The 20845-nt window shown below is 41.4% G+C and overlaps 1 protein-coding gene across 1 annotated transcript; it reads left to right on the top strand.

Moving 5' to 3' along the window:
* The first annotated feature begins 5938 nt into the window (after positions 1 to 5938).
* LOC138977648 (uncharacterized) lies at positions 5939 to 18852 on the top strand. The gene is made up of 4 exons (XM_070350373.1): positions 5939 to 5961; positions 11019 to 11218; positions 15353 to 15525; positions 16966 to 18852. The coding sequence occupies exons 2-4, from the start codon at positions 11019 to 11021 to the stop codon at positions 17349 to 17351; spliced, it is 759 nt and encodes a 252-aa protein (XP_070206474.1). The 5' UTR covers positions 5939 to 5961; the 3' UTR covers positions 17352 to 18852.
* Positions 18853 to 20845: the final 1993 nt, after the last annotated feature.

Below are 20845 nucleotides of genomic sequence, written 5' to 3'. Positions count from 1 at the left end.
GATGGTTTACATGATGGTTTTGCATGATGGTTTGCTTGACGGTTCACATGTTTGTTTGCGTGACGGTTTACAAGATGGTTTAAATGACGGTTTACATGATGGTTTACTTGCTTGTTTGCACGCCGGTTTACACGATGGTTTACTTGATGGTTTACACGATGGTTTAGATTATGGTTTACGTGAGGGCGTGTTTGCATGATGGTTTGCAAGATGGTTTGACATGATGGTTTGCGTTATAGTTTGCTTGACGGTTTTCATGCTTGTTTGTATGATGATTTACACAATAGTGGACAAGGCAAGGAAGGAAGCCTGAAAGAGACATACTTCTCGGAGGCCCGGTGTAACACAACATTTTTACTCCACGAAAAATTTACTCCGGAGTAAATATTTCGTACGAAATTCTTACTCCGAGTACACTTTTCGTACGAGAAAAGAACTCCCCAAGGCACGAAAAAATTACTCCCTCCACGAAATTTTTACTCCCCATTTTGTTTACTTCCAGTAAAAATCTCGTACGCAAAAATGGGATGCGGGCGAAGGGATAATGCCAATAAGTGATCTCGCGCAAACGAATGTCGCGCTACCCTCCTTCCACCCCTTCCACCACCAAGAATAACAGGGGACAAGGGAGTAAACATTTCGTACACCTGGCATGGGAAGATAATTGCTCGTGTTGGGGTGAAGTAATTTAGCTCTTTTAGCGTATCACCAACTCATGTCCCTAAAAGGAAAATTTCCTGTGAGGACGTTAAGGACCCCCATTTCTCAGAAGTAATTTATTCGTTATTTATTCGTCAGGGGAGTAACATTTTTGTACGAAATTTTTACTCGGAACTCACCTGTCTTGGGGAGTAATTTTCTCGTGCAATGGGGGAGTGCTTTTTTCGTAAAGTGAGTAACTTTTTCGTACGAAATGTTTACTCCGGAGTAAAAATCTCGTGGGAGTAATTTTCTCGTGTTACACCGGGAGCGATCTGAAGCAGTGATAACTTTTGCTGTGAAACTGACAGACGTTTTTGTTGCGACGACCAAGTAGCGTTCAAGTCACACTCCTTCCCGGGCTCACCTTCTCAGATCTGACCTGACTTTACATGGCATCAGACCATCCCTCCACTTGGTCACATACCAACAGTCAAGAGCTTGGATGCTCTCTTGGAAAAGTCGGGATTTTTGTGTGAATTAATTTGGTAAAAGCTATAAGTGGCTTTATACTTTAAAAAATATAACAAAATTACAACTCAACACAGCCAGTAGTCAGTGTTGAGAGCAAGTGGAGGTGTGACGATTTTATCTTTCGCCGTGGTCATAATATTTCGATTCTCGGCCTCGTTGATCCAGTATAAACTTCACACTGAACAAAACAAAAAAACTTCGATAGTACTGATGAGCGACCTTGTGTACCTTACATTCATAGGACCAAATTTGTCCAACCAATTTGTTTGTATTTAACTTAGAAATTTGATTCATCCTAACTAGTGTTTCCCTTCTTATTCAAGGGACGTAACCACTCGGTACACGTTTTCGAAGAAATCGATTTTTGGGGTGAAACCAATTTTCTTCACATGCAAGAAACTGACATGCTTTTCGTCCACAAATAATTTCACTTCTTAATTTTACCAGGAAACAACATTTCAGTCTTGAGTATATAATTATCGAGGGGGAAATATGAACACGGGCGAAAGATGAAATCGTCACAGAGGTATGGTCGTATCCCCTGTAAACGCCTGGCCAAATCTGAGATGGTGAGCTGGCCGTACTGTTTGTGAATGTGACTAATTACATTCGTCATAATAGTTTTGACTGAAATTGGAAAACTGAATGACGGTTCAAAATCGACGCTCGTCCGAGACAGTACTCGCTAATCGCCGAGTCATTATTCTGGTAGCAGTGGCTAAAGAAAGACCTTTGGTTCAAACACACGCAAAAATTGCGACCTTACCGACCTACACAACACCATGGTCAATTAGTCTCTGGTAGTAGACTTTTTAACGAAGGGGACATTCTGTTGTTGGACAGTGTAGCGGTAAAGGTACAGTCGGATGACAAGAAAACACTGATCTCAGAGTCTGTCCAGGCCACTAGTCATTGGTGGCTTTTTAAGAAATTAATTGTTTAATTTTTGGTATGTGACCAAGTGGAGGGTTAATCTTAGTCTCTTAAAAGCCAGGACAGATATATGAGATGATGAGCCCGGAATGGTTCAGTTCACGCTGGGGAAGGACTGTGCATTTATACCACACACACCCTTATATTCCTGGCAGCCAGTGGTAGGCACTATATATATACACAAAAACGGCGATAGCCTACGGCAGTTGGCAGTCTGGACAGGAGAGGGCAAGAAAGGCCTAATCAGCCATTTCCATCTTCACAGGCGGGGTGCTACGAAAAGGCCGGAAAGGTATTTGGCAGTTATTTGGCTCTTTGGCGTTCGTCTGTCACTCTTCATTGTCTGTGCCATGATTCATTTTGCTTTTTTGCCGTTCCTTCTTAGAGGAGCACGAGTAGAAATCAGTGGCGTGTAAGTGTAGTCAGTGAGTGTGTGTGTGTGTGTGTGTGTGTGTGTGTGAGAGAGAGAGAGAGAGAGAGAGAGAGAGAGAGAGAGTGTGTGTGTTCTAATACGACACCGTGATCGTTTCGGCGTCAGTGCAGTCTAGCGAGATGTTACTATTTAAAAAAAATACATTTAACAAACAGACCCCTCGTTTATAATAATAATAATAATAATAATAATAATAATAATAATAATAATAATAATAATAATAATAATAAATGAGCATTTATATAGCGCAACATCATAACTTTACAAGTATGCTCTTTGCGCTTGACACATTTAAAATTAAAACACAGTTATACAAGCATTTACATCTACATTCATAGTTTAGAGACATCTTCTTTCTTCTTCTACGTTCGTGGGCTGAAACTCCCATGTACACTCGTGGTTTTTTTGCACGAGTGGAATTTTACGTGTATGACCGTTTTTTTACCCCGCCATTTAGGCAGCCATACGCCGTTTTCGGATAGTATTTTTCGTGTTTCTATAACCCACCGAACTCTGACATGGATTACAGGATCTTTTTCGTGCGCACTTGGTCTTGTGCTTGCGTGTACACACGGGGGTGTTCGGACACCGAGGAGAGTCTGCACACAAAGTTGACTCTGAGAAATAAATCTCTCGCCGAACGTGGGGACGAACTTGACTCACGCTGACAGCGGCCAACTGGATACAAATCCAGCGCGCTACCTACTGAGCTACATCCCCGCCCGTTTAGAGACATCTCAGTGATGATCTATTCCGGACAAGCGTTAATCCGTCTGAGCCGTTACCCTGACGGCCGCCATAATTCCTCTAGTTTTAAAGACTGATGCTAATTTACTTTTGAGGTATAGGTATCTAAAAATACGTGTATTCGTTTTTTTAAAGTCGAATACGTCATTTATATTTGCCTTGATCTTTCTGCGGATACTCCGAGTTTCACGCTGAACCATTTCAACCATTGTTTTTTCCATACTCAAAGCCGCTGAAAGTGAAAAAAAATCATGACAACAATTCGGGAGTCTCTGCGATCTGTGGAAGACACACAAATGCACAGTATTACGTTCAAACACGCAGCTGAAAGCCCCTTTCATACCAATTCCTAACATTGTTCAAACTTGTTTTAGGAGGAGATTGCAATAATAACTATACCTTGCGACACAATGACACGTACGATGTTGACTCAGCCAGTAAGCCGCCGGCTATAATTCCCAGAATTATTCACAGCAGTCTTTCAGTCACAGATGATTGCTTCGCTTCACAAGGGATTGCACCATTCTTTTCAGTTCAGTGCAAAATCGATTATTTTCGTTGAAGACAAAGTATGGTTTGCGTCAATGTTTACGTTGCAGATTGCAACTCATTACTGACTTCTATGAGATATTTGAGGTCGTCACAACAGAAAATGAATGGTGTGGGGAAAGGTCACACAGTGCACAGTGGTATGAGTATGAAAACTGCAGTCCTCATTAGCGGGCTATTATGGTAGGCTACATGTGACAATAACATTGTGAACTTTTCATTTTTACCCACATAAGGGATATGTACGACCCATTCCTACGTTAGACTGTACACACACACACACACACCAAGCGGCACGCACGCACGCACGCACACACACACACACACACACACACACACACACACACACACTAGCACACACACATACACACACACACACACACACACACACACACACACACGGCAAACACACACACACACGCAGACACACAAACACACACGCAGACACGTAACACACTGACACACACACACACACACACACACACACACACACACATTGGCACACACACTGAAAAGGTTTGATAACAGAAGGGGTCAAATCGTTCTAATGATGAAGGCACCAGTGCTAAGGCTGTAGCTGTGATCGTTATTACTGGATTTCCTTTGTCCACCTCCGTCGCAGCTTGAGTAAGTCTACCTGTTTTTTGCTTTTCAATTCTGAAGAAAAGCAATTGCGACAGGCGGGGGAGATAGTTCAAGAAAGCGACGTTTATTAGTTTCATCGTTTTCCAGCTGGGGATGCGTGCATTCAAAGTGAATCTTGTGCTTCAATTCCGCAAATATTGCGATTGTATTGCAGAAAATCTGTCTGGCTGATCGCATGTGTCTGCTTTCAGCGCGCGTGTGTGTGTGTGTGTGTGTGTGTGTGAGTGTGCTTGCTTGCTTCTGTGTGTTTATCGAGGCAACTAGAGGTATGAAAGCTAGTTACGATGATGATGATGATGATGATGATGATGATGATGATGATGATGATGATGATGATGACGACGACGACGACCGTACGACGACGACGATGATGATGATGATGATGATGATGAAGGCGACGAAGAAGGCGGCGAAGTCGGCGAAGATGTTGGTAATGATAAACAAATTCTTGAAATAGTACAGTACGTGTGAAGACCTTAAAGAAGCTAGACATATAGTACGTATAGCTGCTTGCTATTCACGAGAAAAGAATGCACGCAAGGTTTGCTGTATATATAAACAAACCGAACAGACAACATGCCATTTGCCTTTTATAATAAACATTGATAACATGCCGCTCAAATGAGCGAGGCACAAATGAGCGAGGCACAAATTAAGGAAGTCATTTGTAAGTGTTGCGTTTGCATTTGCGAATACGACGAGGAATAGTTCCGACCCGGAAAATATTTTTCACTGTCACGCACGATTTGACTCAGTCATATTTATAACTCATCAGGATGATTTATAACTGTGTAACAGATGAGCAACATCCAATTGCTAATATAGCACTGATGCTCTCACCTTAAGGGCAAGTTTGTACTTATTCACACTACTGAGTAATCCTGAACACACACACACACACACAAAAACAGAACTGTAACACACAACCTGCTTGACCGAGAACCTTGACACAGTGAGCGTCTCCCCCCCCCCCCCCCCCCCCCCCCCCCCGCTTTGTTTAAGACTCACTAGGCCTTGTGTTCCTAGGTTGGTTTTTTCTGTTCATCAGTAACGTCCGCGAATATATCTTCATTTTAAGATGCCCTCTTTATTACGACCTGATTTATCAGATTTTCGTTTCAATAAGGGTAAGCCACAATACTCTCATTTTCGCAACATTTTCCCTTTTTTGTGCGGTCTTAGTGTAAATGGATTCCGATGTAATCATTTCCGCAACATTTTCATTTTTCTCGGTCTTAGTGAAGGCACACTCACTATGGTTAACCAACGTTTTCCTTTCCCGCTCGCAGTAAGTGTAGGTGTAGACCCATCGTCTGCTGACTGCATCCTATCTTGACTCACGGACTAGCAAGGTGCGTGAGATACGAAATACGATCCCGCTTTTGGTCCGTCGGTGGCGAAGGTTTGTTTAAGAGCTTAAACCCGAGCTGACAGTCGTTTTTCAATGAAAACGACTCCGGACACGCCGCTTGGGGACTACGGTAAGCTTCAGCCTTGCTGGCTTCAATAGAGTGTGTGAATACACAGTCCTTAGCTCATACATCTTTTGTCCCTTGCCGCTTTGACGACAAAATTTGTTTAAGGTGAGACTTTTGTTGTGGACACTGCTTATTTTTACACACGCTTTGAGCCTTTTCTGAAAAGGGGGTTGGAATGGGTTTTCAAATAAAAGCAGACTAAACCGACAGTTTAGCAACCCAAACACTGCATATTCTCTCGAGTACCGACCGTGGTTCTCTTTCACGAGTCGAGCGTATCAGGTAACGGATAAAGCGTTTGCCAGTGAGTTAGCTAAGTGGCGACAGTGTACAATACCATTTCAGTGTGAAGACGCTCTCCGTCGGTGCAGTTGGCTGTGACATCGCGGTAAGCAGTGCTTCTTATTAGTCATGCAAGGAATTAGTCCGTTATTAGTTTTACCATTTTCTGCCACAGTTGAAAACTTTGTTTGATGGATACATTCTCGTGGAATAAAGCTCTTTTTTTCGTCTAATGTGTTTGCGCGTGTAGCCGTTTTCTGCCCATGCAGTCACCAAGGGAGCCGTTTTCGTGGGTATTTTTAGAGGTTAGTACTACTGTGGCCACGGCTGCTTCTGAAAATGCCCCCTGTCATCTTCTTCTTCTGCGTTCGTGGGCTGAAACTCCCACGTACACTCGTGTGTGGTTTTTTCTTTGCACGAGTGGAATTTTACGTGTATGACCGTTTTTTTTACCCCGCCATTTAGGCAGCCATACGCCGTTTTCGGAGGAAGCATGCTGGGTATTTTCGTGTTTCTATAACCCACCGAACTCTGACATGGATTACAGGATCTTTTTTGTGCGCACTTGGTCTTGTGCTTGCGTGTACACACGGGGGCGTTCGGACACCGAGGACGGCCAACTGGATACAAATCCAGCGCGCTACCGACTGAGCTACATCCCCGCCCCATTATTTGACAATAAGGGTCCGTACTCGAGCATAAAATGAGACTATTATATTAACGAATCCGAGGTTTAACGCAAAAGGTATTTACGCGAATGCGTATAGACGTACTTTGATATAGGCATTAGTGTTGTGCGATGTTTCACGCAAATATGCTCCTTAATCCTGATAATTAGTTTAGCCTGTCAATGTTAGCAGTATGATTACCTGTATTTGACTGTCCAGCATAATTATATTCACACTGACACAAAATGATGCACAACATCTGCGCCGAGATCGAAGCTTTGCTGTGAGAGTTTAACATTTTTTGGGATCGCTGCAGCCCTATGGGGGTTTCAAGTTTTGTATCTAATTGTCATTGGAAGACAGTTTGAATTGGCGCAACACAACAAAGTGTGAAGTTTGAACTTTTCTGTATCACTTGAGTACCTAAGTCCCTTGATATGTTCTCTGACGAAGGGCGGTGTGAAAGTGTTTATTTCCTCATTATATTTGGTTTGCACACCTCTGTTGCGGAAACATCAGTCTGAACAGGGGCGGATCAGTTGCTTTGTAAGGGGGGGGGGGGGCACTTTGAATCGAAAGTGAATGTGATGGGCGCGAAGCGCCCGAATTTGCTAGGGGGGTCCGGGGGCATGCCCCCCCGGAAATTTTTTTTTGCCCAAAGAAGCAAAATGGTGCCATCTGGTGCCATTTGAACTTAGAAATGGTTATGGAATCAGCATAGAAAAATCTTTTTTTTTCTTCTTTTTTTTAAATTTTTTTTTAGGGGGGGCACGTGCCCCCTGTGCCCCCCCCCCTCGTCCGCCCCTGCTGACGGTATTACAATAAATTGCGCAGCACCACACTCAAAAACATAATACATAAAAACAGTACACATTGGAAAGAGAGAGAGACAGAGAGAGAGAGAGACAGAGAGAGAGACAGAGAGAGAGAGAGAGAGAGAGAGATTGGATTGGATTGGATTGAAGCTGAGAGAGAGAGAGAGAGAGAGAGAGAGAGAGAGAGAGAGAGAGAGAGAGAGAGAGAGAGAGAGAGAGAGAGAGAGAGAGAGAGAGAGAGAGAGAGAGAATGACAATACCAATTCTTTATTTCACGAGGGTAACAGAATAAGCATAGGTATACTTTTTTGCATCTGGCCCTCGCCCCAAAGAGGGACTAAATCTACTATAATAACTACACAAATACATAATTAGTGAAATAGTATAAGTTTATGTACATAAGCGCATTATATAAAAATAGTGTAGTTTATAAATGTTTATGACTAGGTGCAAAGCCAAAATTTGCAAATTAAATTAAATTCAGAATACTGTGCAATAGTACATCAACTCTGCAAGACGATGGGTATTATGCAGAACATCATAATTTCGTGAACAAAAACTATAAATCAAAAGTGAGTGACTGTGTCCGAAAGAACATAACAATCAAGAATATACTATTTTCATTAAATGGGATATATATTTGTTTCTGAAAGAATCTGTGCTGGTAGCTTCCCATAGGGCATTCGGAAGAGCGTTCCAGAGACGGCCACCTGGATAAACTAGACTAGACTTAAATATGTCTATCGTAGGAAGAGGAGTGTTAAATTTCTTAAGATTGTGTGAATTCGTCAAAAAGAACTTTGAACAAATGGTTTGGGGTAAAGTTTTGGATATAATTTTATGCATAAGGGTTTCTTTGTTAAAAAAGCAGCCTTCAATTTAGAGGTAGGATCCCTAATTTTATCTAACTCTGTGAGAATAGTGTGCTTTAGTAATACTACTTTTAGCGATCTTTTATGTAATCTGCTAAGTGGTTTTAAGGAATTTTCATGCGAGAAAGATGGGTGTATGGTGGACATCCTATGAGCGTTTTGAACATGTATAAGTATTTAGGAGTATGGTTGTCTACACGCCTGTCCTTCTCTCACACTCTTAATGATTTTGCTGCAAAAGGGAAAAAGGGAGTCATTGGTATTTTAAAATGTTTATGGCAACTGGGTGACAGATCTCCAGCTATTTTTTTCAAGCTTTTCGACGCACAGATTCAACCGATGCTGTCATAGGGTGCCGAAGTTTGGGGGGTTGAAGCAGACCATACACCTATAGAGAGAGTTAATTTATTCGCACTTAAACGTTTTTTGAATACGAGTATGAGAACACCAAATGCTATGGTCTATGGAGAAACGGGAAGGTACCCCTTGTTTATAAACAGCTTTGTTAAATGCATTCGTTTTTGGCTACGTATATTGAGGATGCCACATCATCGCCTTCCGAGCAAGGCGTATACAATGCTGAAATATCTCCATGAACAAAATAAGAAAACATGGGCCTCCTCGATCTGTTACTCTCTGTACATGTACGGTTTTGATGAAGTATGGGAAAACCAAGGTGTTGGCGATGAGAGGGCGTTCCTAACAGCATTTAAAGAAACACTTATTTCATCCTATAAGCAAACCTGGCTTGAAAATGTACAAGGAAGTGACCGTTTCTCTCTGTACAGAACCTTCAAATCAACCCTAACATTATCCAACTATTTAAGTGATTTGAAACATATTAAAGCTAGAAATCTTCTGATTGGACTTAGATTGGGAGTATCTCCTCTGAAAGTGCATCGATTTCGCTTTAATTTAAATGCAACCTCCGCTGATTTATCTTGTCCATTTTGTTGTGGCAGTGTTGAAGATGAAGTCCACTTTGTTTTAGTATGCCCTAAATATGCTGAGTTAAGAGACTATTATATTCCACGAAAATACACTAGAATCCAATCATTGTTTAAATTAACCATGCTGTTTTCAAACACTAGTAAGCCGCTATTGCTACGTTTTTTGAGTCACTTGAGAAAAAGTGACTCTATGTAATCGGTCAGTGTTAGTCTGTCCGGCCGGCCGTCCGGCCGGCCGGCCGTCCGTAGACACCACCTTAACGTTGGACTTTTCTCGGAAACTATCAAAGCGATCGGGCTCATATTTTGTTTAGTCGTGACCTCCAATGACCTCTACACTTTAACGATGGTTTCGTTGACCTTTGACCTTTTTCAAGGTCACAGGTCAGCGTCAAAGGAAAAATTAGACATTTTATATCTTTGACAAAGTTCATCGGATGTGATTGAAACTTTGTAGGATTATTCTTTACATCAAAGTATTTACATCTGTAGCCTTTTACGAACGTTATCAGAAAAACAAGGGAGATAACTAGCCTTTTCTGTTCGGCAACACACAACTTAACGTTGGGCTTTTCTCGGAAACTATAAAAGTGACCGGGCTCAAATTTTATGTGAACGGGACTCATTGTGTTGTGAATAGCAATTTCTTCCTGTCCATCTGATGCCTCATATAATATTCAGAACTGCGAAAGTGACTCGATCGAGCGTTTGCTCTTCTTGTCTACATTTGTCATGAAGGCGCTTTCCATTCGTAATCCATAATCCGTAAACGAAACAGGGCGATACTAGTAGGATGTTCTTGTTTTTGTTTACTATGTGCATTTGTATGCTGGTGCTTGAGATGTGCTCATCTCCATGAAAAGGGCCCAAGGCCTACTCATTAAAACATTCAGACTTCAGACTTCAGACTTCTCTCTCTCTCTCTCTCTCTCTCTCTCTCTCTCTCTCTCTCTCTCTCTCTCTCTCTCTCTCTCTCTCTCTCTCCCTCTCTCTCCAGTCCTCTCTTTCTCTCTCCTTCTTTCTCTCTCATGCTCTCCATCTCTCTCTTCCTCTCTCTCTCTCTCTCTGCTCCCCTCTCAGCCTCCCCCCTCTCTCCCTCCTTCTCTCGCTCTCTCTGTCTCTGTCTCTCTCTATCTCTCTCTCCCCCTCCCCTCTCTCTCTCTCTCTCTCTCCCCCCTCTCTCTCTCCTCCTCTCTTTCTCTCTCCTTCTTTCTCTCTCATGCTCTCCATCTCTCTCTTCCTCTCTCTCTCTCTCTGCTCCCCTCTCAGCCTCCCCCCTCTCTCCCTCCTTCTCTCGCTCTCTCTCTCTCTCTCTCTCTCTCTCTCTCTTATTCTCCCACTCCCCCCTCCCCTCATTCTCTCTCCCGCCCCTCCCCTTTCTCTGTCTCTTTCTCGTTCGTTTTATAGCAACTATATTGAAGTAGTTTCCATGTCCTCAATTTTGTCTTCAACCAGAACAATCTGCTTGGACAGATGGAGACGGATGACGCAGGATGGACGACGCAAGTCGTTGTAGCGACTGTGGTAGGCTTGTCGGCAGTGGTGCTGTTGTGGCTGTGTGATACAAGTCGTCAACACATACACCTGCCAGTTCGCGAGATAGGCGTGGAGCCAGGGAAGCTGTACACTTTTCTGAGTGATCCCCAGAACCTCAACATCATTCATCCTAAAACGTGAGTGTGGCCTCAAATCTCATGACGCGAAAATCCTGTTTTGAGTAAGACAGAAGGCCACAATATGCAGGAACCCTGTTTTGAGTAAGGGTAAAAGTGACAGGATGCACTGAGAAACTCTGTTTTAAGTAAGACTGAAAATCACATGACGTAGAAATCCTATTTCGAGTAAGACTAAAAGTCACATGATGCAGAAATCCTATTTTGAGTAAGACTAAAAATCACATGGTGCAGAAACCCTGTTTTGAGTAAGACTGACAGTCACATGATGCAGAAACCCTGTTTTGAGTAAGATTAAAAGTCACATGATACAGGAACCCTGTTTTGAGTAAGACTGAAAGTCACACGATGCAGAAACCCTGTTTTGAGTCAGATTAAAAATGACAGGATGTAGAAACTCTGTTTTGAGTAAGACTAAAAGTCACATGATGCGAAAACTCTGTTTTGACTAAGATTAGTCACATGATGCAGAAACCCTGTTGTGAGTAAGATTAGTCACATGATGCAGAAACCCTGTTTTGAGTAAGCCTAAAAGTCACATGGTGCATAAATGAGTATGCCTATAACCTAATGATGTTATAATCTTGTGTTGACTCTGGCGGAGATTACATGATGGAAAAATCCTATTTGTTTTAAAGATCTTTCGCGTAGCTTCGTGGCAGGCTTATGACAAGTGCTGTAGCTTGCGATGTTAAGTCATGACCTTCAATCGTGATTGCGTTGCAGTAATTCGGTATGTGTGTATGTGTGTGTGTGTGCGTGTGTGCGCGCGCGCGCGTGTGTGTGTGTATGTGTGCGTGCGTGTGTGTGTGTGTGTGTGTGTGTGTGTGTGTGTGTGTGTGTGTGTGTGTGCGTGTGTTTGTGTAGTGTGTGTGTCTGTGCGTGTGTGCGTGCGTGCGTGCGTGTGTGTGTGTGTGTGTGTGTGTGTGTGTGTTTACATGCTTTGGCTTGGTTAAAAACGTCACCACTGTGTTTTTCAAGAGGGGCGCGGGATAAGTAGCTTTTACTACCTTACTTTATATCAAGTGGCAAAACGTGACACCAGTCGACCAGATACGACAGATACACAATTTAGACATTCTGAATCATATTAATCGTAATGTGACACCTCCGTCTGTTGAAAAAAATTAGCATCAGATGCTTTCAAGTTTGAAGTTTTTATTTATTTTTATTTTATTTTTTAATTTCTTTCTTTTTTTGAGGGGATTATAGGCAAATAAGGATAGCGAGAGGTATATATATATATATATTAAATAGTATTACTTTGTTAACCTAGGGGAAGTTGAACTAACGACCTTCCGCTTGGGAGACCGGCGTCGAAGTAATCCACTGCGCCATTTGCACCCATCTTACAGTCAGTTCAGTTTGTGTTTTTCTAATAAGTGTTTTACTTTTTAAAACTCTGCAAAGTCTTAAAGGTCGACTCGGTATAAAATTAGATTTCATAATGTCAAAGAGACATGCTACATTGAAAGATCTTATTTTAGAAAGCTTTTCTCATCGAACGCAGAAGAAGAAGAAGAAAGCTTTTCTGACTATTTTCAAGATTGTTCACACCCACGTACCCCACTGTGTCTGGACCCCATGTGCGTTGTCATCTTTTTAATCCCTTTTCAATTGTTATTATTATTTGTATGTACACCAAATGTTGAGGTGCGGAGAAACTTTCGTGTCTAGACACTACATAAATTGTTTATTTCTTTCTTTGCAAGCATCGGGTGCAGACAGGATATCAAGTTTATCGGGAAAGTGCGAGCCACTTGAGAGGTTGAACATTTCAGCTATTGTTTCTGCCTCCCTCGTAATGGACTTTTGGAAGCTGTCCTTTGATCTTCCAAGTGAAAACCTACTTTAAAAAAGAAAAAAAAAGTGTGACAAAACAGAACCAAGAAAATCGATCTGAATTTGCTATTTAGAAAGGGGAAGAGGGAGGGGGCACGACATAAGCATTTTTTTCTGAAATGGAAAGTATCAAAAAACATCAATGCTGGACATGTTATTAATGTGACCCTCCACCACGAAATGGGTCGCATGTCACCTCGCGCGGTTCTGCGCTTAGCTTCATATAAGTCCGGGGAGTGTCTAGTAACAGTGTGAGGGTCACCTTAGTCACAGGCTTATTACTCAAACAGTTTTCGCTCTTTTCTAAAACGGTTTTCACCATTGGATAGAACATGAACAACTCTTTAGGCAAATGTAAAAATATGAAAATCATGCAAAGGTGACATGCGACTCATTCCGTGGTGGAGGGTCACATATGGATGGAAAACGGAACCTTTAGATTGACTAAGATCATCACCTACTTAGATATTTCCTTCTAGAAAATGATCAAATATCTCATTATTTGCGAAACGCCAAGACGATTAAAAGGTTCTTCTTTCGACACATATGTGCAAACTTTAGTGGCAAATGAGATACAGCCGACAACGTAAAGTCATTCAGCTACATTTCTACAACAACAAAAAGCACCATTGTTCGAGTTAACAACTGACATTCGCACCTATCGTATAATTTGGCCCGTCAGTGTCGGTAATGCGAAGACTAGCTACTGGGACGAACCCTCCATGTAAACGCCAGAAATGATTTCGTTTGTCGTCGCTGCATGGGCAGTCGACGAAACGCGACCTACACATATGTTAAATCACCAACAACTTTCTCACAGTGGGATCCGAGCCGACAGGGTGACACTAAGATCTGACTCAAACTTAAACAAATTGCCGAATCCTTCATGTCAATTTTGGCAAAATTGTCGAAGAATATTAATCATAGCAACATCCGTGCATGTACTGTCAAGAATGCACACACAATGCACATTTCTGCAAAAACATACAATAAAAAATCTGTTCTTGTTGTTGATCTTGAATACTGTGCAGCTGAGTAATTGAATTTGACAGTGTAATTATCCTACGGTCTTCTTCTTCTTCTTCCATATTGTGACCACGGTCATTTAGGCTGACCATTATGTCACATTGTGGAGGGTTGCAGATTCCAAAGAGTGAGAAAAAAAAAAAGAAAAAAAAAAGCCTAGCTAGAATCTACTGGGGGCTGGGGAGTTCCTGCACAATGCAGGAACTCGACTCCTGCGCAATGCAGGAGTCTGGGGCCTGGGGGTGTGAGAGGAGGAGGGATGAAGGGGTCTCGTTCCAGTCCCTGATTGTTCTTGGGAGGAAGCGTCTTGTGCAAAGGCTTGTAAACAAAGTTTCAAATCATAAAAAATTATTTAAGTTCTTTGTTTTGTTTTGTTCCTAAACACAGCTTATCAGAGAATACGCAAACAGAGAATAGACCGTAGGAATTGTAAACATGTTATGGATGCAGAAGGCTAATCGGTGAAACCACGCGTAAACTGACAAAAACGTACAAAGTATCACCAAAGTCACGTTCTGTATCCGAATGCTTTCCACTGACATGTGCAGGGGTAAAATTATCGTTACAGGTTTGTACAGCTCCACCCTTTGCCTCTTTTTTATCGTTTACCTTGCAGTGATTATCATCAGTTGAAACATGCGCCTCGCATGGCTGGGTTTCAATGCTTCACGCCCAGGCCATTAACCAACACAAAAGTATCGTGTGTCTAGGACGAGTATTAGGCACACGATTCTGCACACTCCACGCCGCTCAGTGAAACGCTTTTGTAAAGGAAATTCGGTGTCAAAAGCATTTATACTGTTGAACGGGCGTCTTTATCAGTCTTTAAGCCAGTGTACATGCCGTGTGGTGCTTGATCCGTGCGTGTGTGTGTGTGTGTGTGTGTGGCTGTGCCCGTGTGTGTGTGTGTGTGTGTGTGTGTATATGTGTGTGTGGCAGTGTGTGTGTGTGTGTGTGTGTCAGTGTGTGTGTGTGTGTGTTTTTGAGAGACTGAGAAGGAGAGGGAGCATTCATTTTGTATGTCCGTGAATGCGCGTCAATTCAAGTTTGCACACATGTCGTGTGTTTCCGTATACGCATGAGAGAGAGAGAGAGAGAGAGAGAGAGAGAGAGAGAGAGAGAGAGAGAGAGAGAGAGAGAGAGAGAGAGAGAGAGAGAGAGAGTGCGTGCGTGCGCGCGTGTGTTCTTGCCCGCCAACGTGTTTGTGTGTTTTTACCTGTTCCCAAGTTCAATTGTATGTAAGCTCTCTCTTCCTGTTCATTGCAGGACGGCGATTGTGGTGGATAATGTGACGGAGGGGGAGGGAGGGAGGAGAAGGACCCAGTTCGTGTGGGAAGAGAAGGTGCCCTTCACGGTAAAGTCTGTGGCGACCTTGACCTGTGACCCCTCTACTCGCACCGTCGTCATTGACATCACACCGGCGGGCAACATGTTTAAAGGTCAGTTCTCAGCAGTGAGTTACATAATCATACTTATATATAGACCGATAGCAGAAGTGGATCAGTATTACGTGTTTGCGCATGTTCTTTATATTCTCTCTCACAATGTTGTCACTGTTAAACTTTTTAACAGGTGGTCCTGAGTCTTATCAATTTTTAACGAAACTAAAATTGAATTAAAGTCCATGTTTTTAATGGTCCTTCCCCTAGGAAGTCAACGTATATAAAGGAAATATTATAAATATTCCTCTTACAATTTGAAAAAATATTGTGATTCTTGAAATAAACTGCTGTTTTATCGTCCCTCCCCCGAAAATACGTATGTGGACCCCAAAAACTTATAAAAAACATGGTGATACATGACACTTATTTTACGAAGTCTTAATTGTAACCTTTAACCATTTATCTCACCCACTCCCGTCATCCTCCCGTTTACCAGCCTGCCCCCCTCACTTTTTTTTTTAATTTTTTTTTTAATAATATGTCATGTCCAATATAGACATTTCAAGCCCTGACGGACAATACTGAAGCCCCTTAATTTTCGTTCGTGGATCAAACTAGTAGTTCTCATTCACTTGTGCCGATAGTTATACCACAGAAGTCCCTAGTCGCATGCGAAACTAAGGGGATGATTCGCGAACCAGAGGGGTTCCACAAGTTATGAATAAACCATTTGATTTAATTTAATTTAATTTTAATTTAATTTGATTTCATGTCCTCGATTATCCCAATGCTGGTAAATTCGGGTCGCTACCTCCCAATAGAAAGCTAGCAGCAACAAGAGTCGTGCCACCCAGGTGTGTGCGTGTTAAAGTGTAATCAGCCACCTGCACTGATGGCAGAATGACCGAGGTCTTTTACGTGCTACTGTGGTGACACGGGGCTGGAACATAAATACCGTCTCTGAGTCTGCACATGAAGTTGACCCGTGTCCCTCCCTGCCATGTCGATCATTCCATCCATCTATGCTGAAAGTCCTATGCGACGACTCAATGAACAATTAGCTAACTCATTGAATAGCCTTTTCAGTTAATTAATATATCAGTTACACGTCATTTGCAGTCAACCTGTCGACAGTCTTTTGCCATGAGTACTATGCAAGTTGGATGCGCAGGCGTGTATGTCGTGGTGTATGTTTGGTGCGATTGTGCATGTGTAAAGCAGTTGCTAGTACATTATTGTGAGCTCCCGTAATCAGTGATTGTACCTAGGATGTTTGTCAGTGTATGTGTGTGTGTGTGTGTGTGTGTGTGTGTGTGTGTGTGTGTGTGTGTGTGTTTGTGTGTGTGTGTGAGTGTGTGTGTGTATGTGTGTGTGTGTGTGTGTGTGTGTGTGTGTGCGTGCGTGCGTGTGTTAAGTCAGATTATCCCGATATGTAATTCTGATTGTATCTTTAAAAGATCAACGCATTCTAAGCACATTTTAATTTCTATTCAATAGTCAAGCTTACATGGCGCTGTAGAAGAGATTCACGAGATGAAGCAACGAGCAATTACAGCGACTCAGCAAACATAAAAGAAGGTCACAGATCCACAGAATCTCCACGGAATGGTGGTGACCGTCCCACAGACGACATGGCAGACGATACCAAAAACATCACCAAGGACGACCACCACACCTTCATTGGAGACAACAACACTTCCTCTGTAACGAGCGACCAGACGACTTCCGGTCAAGGGACGTCATCCACGGCCGTTTTCGAAAACCATGTGCTCGTCACGGGACCTCGATGCATCGTTGTGCCTATTGCTCATTTCACCTTGAAAACAGTGCAGGAGAAATTAACGTACAAACTTCAGCAGTATTTTGCAGAGGGGATGCGGTGATTGTGTTCCAGAATTGAAAATCACATCTGCATTCCGGTGATAGAACCATGTGAGAACATTGTGCCAAAGACCACCTACAACCAACTTTCAGTGATATCCTCGGGCCACCTTCAGCAAGACATTTCACGTATCAGTGACCGTGCTTTGCCACCAAATGACATTTGCGTAACACTGCGTGTGTATGTATGCATCTTTAAACCGCCGAAATATTCATATTCCCCATTGGTTTTGGGAGTCTTTGAAATCCACCTGCTAATTGTAAAACCACACGCCAACCACACGCTTGAAGCAATATAAAACCATTTAGTCAATCTGTCGGGCTAAAACTAAAAGAGCAACCAACACAAAACAGCCAAACCGGGACTACATGTCGGCTAAACCCGAAGTCCAGCTCGTCTCCGCGAAGCATGCAAACGTATTGCCTAATTAACCTATCTTATTTAATTGTAAGTATGGCTTTCAGAGTAAACATGGCACATGCCATATCTATCTATTTTTGGATTCAGGAAATGATTAAAAAAAATAATTAAGAGAAAAAATCATTTTTTGATCGATAACTCAAATTTTATTTTTGATTAGAATGTTGAAATGTTGAATTATAAAACTCATTAATTACTTTAAGCCTCGAAGCTGAAATGCAATCCCTTAGTCCGGGCTTCGTCGAAGATTGCTTGACCAAAATGTCAATCAATTTGATAAAAAAAAATTAGGGCGTGACAGTGCCGCTTCAACTTTCACTAAACGCCGGATATGACGTCATCAAAGACGTTTATCGAAAAAAAGAGAAAACCCGATCTGGGGATGTTTGCAGCAAACAGAGAGAGAGAGAGAGAGAGAGGGGGGGGGGGGAGAGGGAGAGAGAGAGAGAAAAAAAATCACTCAGCAGTATTCTCCGCCGGAACTCGAAGAACTATTCTGCATACCCGTCTCAATTATATTTCTCTCAATGAGACAAGTATTCGGATGAAAAGTGTACGAAACATGGAGGTGTGTTTTTTTAATGAAAGATTCTGTCACGTTTATTCATTATTGACCCGCCTTTTTTGTTTTTGTTTTTATTGTTTTACTTTGAAGCTGTACAGTTGGTTTACGCAATATTGTACCGTGTTTCACTTTTTACCTTCATTACGCAATTAGATTTAGCTCGGCTGCGTTACTCATCATACCTTCTTCGTGAAAGCTTTGAAATAGTGGGTAGGCGCTTTTAAGCATTATTTGAACGCTTTTTCTTGCTGTTGTTTTTGTGATACAATAATTTATTAGTTTGCTGTTGTGTGAGGACGTTGTATTGGGAAACTGTATCATCTTTTTTGTTCTCTGTTTCTTTGTTGTATTTAAAGATGATGAGCATTCATACTCATGAGAATACATGTGTACATTGTATAAAAGAAGTGAAAAATATTGTTTCAAAAACGCGAACCTTTGTTTTGCTATTCCAAAGCGCACTTTAGCTTTGGTTTGTACCAACCACAGAGAGAAAAAATTATACTATGAAACGACTTTTTTTGTCTGAAGCAGAGTTTAATTGTTTGTGTGCGTGTGTGCGTGTGTCAGTGTGTGTGACGGTGTGTGTGTGTGTGTGTGTGTGTGTGTGTGTGTGTATCTGTGTTCATTCACACCCAAAACAAGCATAACAGCATCCACTCACAGTCATTCCAACTCAAGAGTAACAAGAAAGTATTGCTTCGTCTACTCACTAGTGTGACATTTACTTTACTATAGAATATTAACTGACACTTGAAAGATGCGAATCTCAAAGAAACATGACAAAAAGCTTCAAATACACTTGGACACGCAAATTTACATATTATCACATATTTACAGATGTAAAATTTGGGGACTGAAAGAGTGCAACTGGTTATCATCAAGTTTACTTTTTGTTTTTATTTGACCTCAGTTGCATGCAGGCTGCAACAGCCCTTTTGTAGTACCTCTTTTAAGGCGGGGAGCACCCTTCTTCATCGGTCTTTTTGTTTTTAAATCAAATTCTGAACTTTGCTAAAACTGGCAGGTACCTTACTAATTGATATCTTTATGAGAAAAAACTGATCCCTGTTATCTTTTTATATGTGTCGATGACACCTGAAGCTTAACGTCCTCACAGGAACTAGCGCCTATTAGGGACAATACATTTAATATGATAAGCAAGGAGAACGAAAAAAAGAAGAAAAAAAGGGGGGGGGGGGTGTCGCGAACCTAACTCTAGTATGTACAGTCACACACACAAATGTATATTGGTGTGTCATATCTAAATTTATCAATGCACAATTTTTGCAACAATGATAAATTAATTAAGTTAATACCCTGAATCATTGGCATTACATTAAAAAAAAAGAAATGTTCTACATCATCTAATTTATCTGGACAGAATGAGCAATTATTGTTATCAATGATTCCCATTTTACAAAAAAATTGATACAGTTGTGAACATTGATGGGATTACGTTTTCTAAAATGTTTAGTAACGTACGTTTTGTTTCATATTATACCTTGGTGTCTGGTTTTGTTCATACACTCTTTTACTCAAACCATACTTCAATTTCCAATTGGTTTTTCATTAAAACTTCCTTTTCTGTTTACAATTCTCGTCAATCCAGGGTATATCTTTTCTATGTTATACGATAAGTCCATGTTTTCTTGTTTTTTTTTTACTCATTCTTTTCTCTTTTAAAAACAAATTGTACTCTACCAAATCTGCAAAGGCCTGTCTATTTACAAAACTAGAACTCTCTGATTCCACGTATACGACAGCCAGTACAATAAGTTGAGTGTTTATGCCACGCTCACTCTATATGAAAAACAAACCATTGACACACCTAAATTTATCAATTACAACAGCATTTACTTATATTTTTTGTTGGTTTTCTCGTACACGGTGACAAATGTCAACAAATCAATACCTAAATACCTAAATGTCTCCTTATTTTCTTCAAAACTTGTTTTCCATTTTCAAACATAGAGTGCTTAACCCCTCCATTTCTACTGTCTCAATATTCATCAACTTATTCTCTGATAAACATTCAATGTCATGCACAAAATTATTGTCTTCTAAATTCTTCAAAATCAGGGTACAATACATTTGACTTTTATACCGCACACGCCCAATGCAACAAACAAGACAAGGATATTTCTTTATCATCTAATAATTCACTTTTCGATTTTGATCTGCCACACTTTGAACTTTTTTTTTTATCAGTCAAACACAAATTCGAACTGTGGGCACACTGGTAGGTTCGTGAGCACCGCAGTTAAAACTCTAAACACATGCACGCGTAAAAAGCAATGTACAGCGCAGAAAAATAGGATATAGGAAAATAGCATTTGCAGGGAACACGTGGCTGCTTTAAACCAAAGCATAAATTGTGGTATTTTCTCACCGCCTGGCAAAACAAATGTGACAATGCACAGAAGAATTCGGCATAACGGACATTTTTGACAAATGATATTGTAACATAATAAAATAAAACTTAAGATGCAGCCCCACGTGAAAAACAG

This window comes from Littorina saxatilis, linkage group LG1 (genome assembly GCF_037325665.1).
Source record: "Littorina saxatilis isolate snail1 linkage group LG1, US_GU_Lsax_2.0, whole genome shotgun sequence".
In the NCBI taxonomy this organism is placed as follows: Eukaryota; Metazoa; Mollusca; class Gastropoda; order Littorinimorpha; family Littorinidae; genus Littorina; species Littorina saxatilis.
Note: the sequence above shows the minus strand (reverse complement) of the source record. Positions and strands in the feature narration are given on the sequence as shown.